This window comes from Gymnoscopelus microlampas (genome assembly GCF_963454915.1).
Source record: "Gymnoscopelus microlampas genome assembly, chromosome: 12".
NCBI lineage: Eukaryota > Metazoa > Chordata > Actinopteri > Myctophiformes > Myctophidae > Gymnoscopelus > Gymnoscopelus microlampas.
The window spans coordinates 47,098,223-47,103,190 of NC_139949.1; the positions used below are offsets into that span (position 1 = coordinate 47,098,223).

Below are 4,968 nucleotides of genomic sequence, written 5' to 3' on the forward strand. Positions count from 1 at the left end.
GCCATTTCTGTGATCTGTGCCATTTTAACAACTGTTGCTGAAAAGTGGGGAAAAGGTGGAGGTCTGAGGGGGGCCAGGTAAAAACCTCAGATGCTATCCCAGAGTGCATTGTTCTGAAATGGGGGGGGGGGGGGGGGGGCAGCAATCTACAAGCACTAAAGTTCTTATTCATATTAAATAAGGAAATGATAAAAATGCTGCTATTAATTCACATTTAGCCTTTATAAAAGTGAAGCTCACAACACTCAACCATTACCACGCGGCTCCTTTACATTATTGATAACACATTCAGGTTCTGTTTCAACTGATTAGGCAGAATATGTTGAACAATCTTATGCCTTGGCTTAGAACAATGGATCCCGAATCCATTCATCTAAACTGAAAAACATACTATGAATAGCTGGAGAAGCTTAAACTGTCATGTAACTACAAAAGTGGAAGATTTAGAAAGTGTGACACATGGAAGAACACATGTCCAGAAAGGAAAACCAATATGAAACCCAAGAGGTCCACAGAGATCATACTATATCCAATTCAAGGCCCACAGAGTTCGACACTGTTGCAGTGATTCTTCCAGGTGGCGAAACTCCCGTCAGTGCTGCCAGGATGACTCTGATGCCAAACTAGAGACATTTTGTCCATGTTAATAATACTCCACAAGAAAAAGTAAGCTGATGCCTGATTGGCTCGTAGGATTTGTGATTCATTGAGTGATGTAATATCTGAGGTAATTTTTCTGTATGTTACTGTTCACTGTATCGTGTGTGGACAAAGTCAACTTTCTATTGGGTTATTGTTGCTTATCCTTGATCTTTCTCCTTCCTCTGCAGCACAGGAACCTGAGCGTGAGAATAGTAGTGAATATGAGGAGATCTACAGCAGTCAGCAGAACCAGAAATACATCCACAGAGTAGTACGCGTACCACGGCATCTTGTAGGCCTCAGTACGCAGGTGAGCCGCTCCTTTGTGACGCATCACATACTCCACCCAGAAGATGGCGTGATCCATAGGTGTGATGGGTTGATCCCTGTGCAGACGGGAGAGTCTCTGCATGTTCTTCCTGTAAGTGTCTTGGTGGAGCACCTCGTTTAGACCCTGCTCAAAAGTGTGCCCATTGACGTTGGCAAGCTCTATTATCTTTGCAGCTCCTCTCTCCTGCAGACGCAGCAGGTTGTCATACTGGTCAAAGAACAGGGGGATGCCGAGAACGGGCACTCCGTGGTAAATGGCCTCTTGGACTCCGTTGGTTCCTCCGTGAGCGACAAAGGCCTTGATCTGGGAGTGACCGAGCAGGTCCCTCTGGGGCATCCATTCCACTATCAGGGTGTTGTTGCCCAAAGTAGAAGGACGTTCACCGATGTGCCTCCATATTACCTGACAATGAAAAGAAGACCAAAAGAAAATACATTTAATTCGTTTTTGATTATACAGACAATTCATCTGAATTAATTTCAATTCATCATAAACTAAAATCTCTGTTTATGCTCTCCTTCGCATATCTCAAGATCTGATTGACTTCACACTTGGCTGGTGTATCGCTCTTATTATTGAGGTTCATTTGATTAACATTGACTGAATGTCGCATCAAAATGGAAACAAAGACCAAAATAACTGTTACCTTCTGAGGCATTTTGGCGAAGACGCTGGCGATTTCATCGGCGATCTCACTCGGTAAAGCCTTGACCAATGTACCCAGAGTCATGATGATCACACCGTGCTCCCCGGTGCTCTGGACAAACTCCTCCAGCTCTGCCGGCAGTGGCTGGCTCGGCTTGCACTGGTACCCCCCTATGTAGATGACGTTTGGCATGGTGGGCCGTGGGAAGTCGAACACGAAGTCTGACCTGAACAGCCATATGTCGGCCTCCTGAAGCAGTGTCATGATGTCACATCCGCCTTCGATATATTTGTCACAGATAGCATCGTAGTGAGGCCCCACAAGGATCCTCTGCTGGAAGACTATGAGGCCATGGAACAGCATGTTCTTCACCCTCTGCGTGAGGCTCATCTTGTCCGTAAGCCCGGATCCCGGCACAGGGATGTATGAGAGAGGAGAGGGAGCTATGGCAAACTGTCCATCCCCACTGGGGATCCAGCGGACATTGAGCACCACAGGGAGTTTCAGATACTTGGCCAGCATGACTCCACCTGCGACGGCAGGGTCTGTCAGTACCAGGTCATACTGGGCGTCCAGCAAGCTCTTGACCAGGTCTTTGTCCTCAATCATTTGAATGACCATTTCACAGGTTAGATAATGGGCGTCGGAGATCATGGAGAAAAAGTCTTTGGTGAGTTTAAAGAAAATGAGCGCTGAGGTGCTTTCCCGCTGCGCCTGAGAAGGAAATGAAAAATACATCATTGCATGAATTAATTAATTGATTGAGTGGGTGGGTGGGTGGCTGGGAGCATGAATTAACCAATGACTGAATTAATGGGTTTCTGACCATTATTTTGATTATTTGTCACCCCTTTTTGATTATTTGACTGACAGTGAGGAAATCAAGGACTCAATCAACTAACCAATTAATCAATCAACCAATCAACCAAGCAACCAACCACCAAGTACTCCTCCACTTTTCTCACCATGTATCAAACTGTAATGGCTTACCTTCATGTGGACATCCAAGAACTCCTGGAAAAAGTCCTCAAAATCAGGTTTCTGTTCGATGACAATGGTGTTGTAATGAGGAGAATCATCTTTGATGTACCAGCTGGTGGATGATCTTATCACGTCCATACGGTGTCCTTTGGCATGGAGTTCCTCAATCATGACTTTTATGTTTATCCAGTGGCTCCCATCTACAGGGAACACCAGGATCCTCCCTGCCTCGCAGGGCCATGTGAGAAGCAAGGAGACCAGACACACTCCCAGGAATGAGCACATTCCCCACGCAGGACACGATGGCATGGTGCCTAGAGAGAGAAAGAAAAAAGTTTAAATACATTGCTTAATCCTCTTCGTAGCAAGTGGGATATTAGGCTTTTTGAAAATACATTAATGATGTATTATCTCTGAGCATTCTTCTGTTTGTTTAACCAGTTCAAACCAAATAATGTGCTTTGCACATTACAAGCTTGGCCATAAAATGATGTATCCAGTTGTCAGAAACTGCAAGGTTCATTTCCCCTCCGCTCCACAAGGAGACACCACAATGGGATTCAGACTGGTACCTGTGGTGGTGACCTCACTTCCTCCCACTATAAAAGCAGGACTGGATTCCCATTTCCCCCCTTGTCCTTTGTTTCCAAACACATGCAGCCAGCCTGTGTTTGCCATGCGTCTGTTAAACCTGGTATAATGTAAGTTCCAGTGTTTTACTTCTAGTGATGTGGATTATATGATTATATTTAAGAATTGATGAACTTGAGTTATAGATATTTAGATGTTTAATATTAGATGATTAGTAAATACTTGGCCTATTATCTTGATGATATACCTTAATGTATAATATAATTTAAAGGCCATATTTATGTTTGATATTTTATCTGGCATGATATTATAATTTGCATGATATTATAATTTGTTTCTTTGTGTCTTTGTTTAGAACCATGGCATCATCATGACACCCAATGTCAACCCCATTCATCATTATCCGGCTAAATAAACTGGATATTTGATTGCAATCTTTGTTTCCTGGTGGTTTGTGGCTCCAGTATGAACTTTAAATCCTAACACCAGTTATTACAGTTTTTCTCCCCAAAAACACACACAGTTCCCCTAACCATGAACACTATTCACCTGTTTCCATGCATAATTATTTCAATATTAAAAACTCTTTCGGAAATAAAACTTTTAAAGTGGCTAAATAAATCATCCATTGCACTTTATGTTAATTCAGAAAATAAACATGCGCAGTCTGAATATATTATTTTCAAATCATTCCAACATAAGCTCAGAGATCACACCTTTCTCCAGGTGCAAACACTAAGCCTTAAATTGTTAACACCACCAGAATTCCAAGGTCAATACTGTCCGTGTGCTTTGGATGAAGCCACTGTCAGAGAGAAGAAAAAAGCATAATGAAACTAGAAAAAGTGCTCCTCGGAGCACAGGTCTCCGCCAGGTCAGGTAGGTTACTGTGGGCCAGCAATGTTCGGAATTCGCCAATCAGGCTGAAATGTGAAAAATCGAACGGATCCGTCTTGATCACTTGACTAAAGAGATAATGCATACAGATTTGAGTGATGTTTGGACAACATTTGTAGGAGGAATATAAAAAAATGTTTTGCAAAAATCGGCCTCCTGGTGGCGCTATGATAGGGAAATGTTGAAAGGGTGGCATTTGTTCCTCAGTGTAGTGCGAATGTGTGTGCAAAGTTTCACCGCAATTGGACGCTGTGTTTATGATTTGTGGCATTTTGTTCAAAACGAGCCACTCCTGATCAGCAACTCCTCGGTCAGCTGTGGCTAAAATTATCACTCCTCGCTCTGCTAACGAGCAGATGGGGTTAAGCTGTGAGGTCAAGCTGTCCTTTGCTTCTGCTGCTGAGTGCAGGTGCCAGATAACAGGGGAATGCTCTCGACACTGCCTGGCAAAAGCAAACATAATGTGTGACGTTGATGAGATATTATGACCTGCTCAGACCTAAGATGAGAACACTGATGCTGACGCTGTACATTTGTGCTTCTAAAAGATAAATATAAAAGAAGAAAACATTCTATGCAATTAAGAAAAACTGTAATCAAGCAATTTCAGTTGGTCATGATAACTTTGCTAACCTTGTCCTGAGTTGCATAAGAATCTGCGTTATCACTGAACAAACTAGAGCTGTATTAAAGATATCCTCTTTGTACAAAATATGTAACAAAGGGGCAAAATAATGAATCAAAGAACATTACAATGCATTGAGAGTGAACTCACCTTTACTGAAAGCGTCCTGTTATACAGTAGTCTTCAGGTGTTCACTACTGTATAGAAATCCTTACTGTACATTTGAGTTCAAATTCCAGTCTCTCTGTGACCATC

The 4,968-nt window shown here is 42.8% G+C and overlaps 1 protein-coding gene across 1 annotated transcript; it reads right to left on the minus strand.

The window, feature by feature from the left end:
- Positions 1–790: 790 nt before the first annotated feature.
- LOC311057390 (UDP-glucuronosyltransferase 2C1-like) lies at positions 791–3,278 on the minus strand (the record flags this gene model as incomplete). Its single annotated transcript, XM_084074349.1, has 4 exons — positions 791–1,375; positions 1,620–2,333; positions 2,610–2,914; positions 3,173–3,278. 4 exons carry the CDS (start codon positions 3,276–3,278, stop codon positions 791–793), a joined length of 1,710 nt encoding a protein of 569 aa, XP_083930475.1.
- Positions 3,279–4,968: the final 1,690 nt, after the last annotated feature.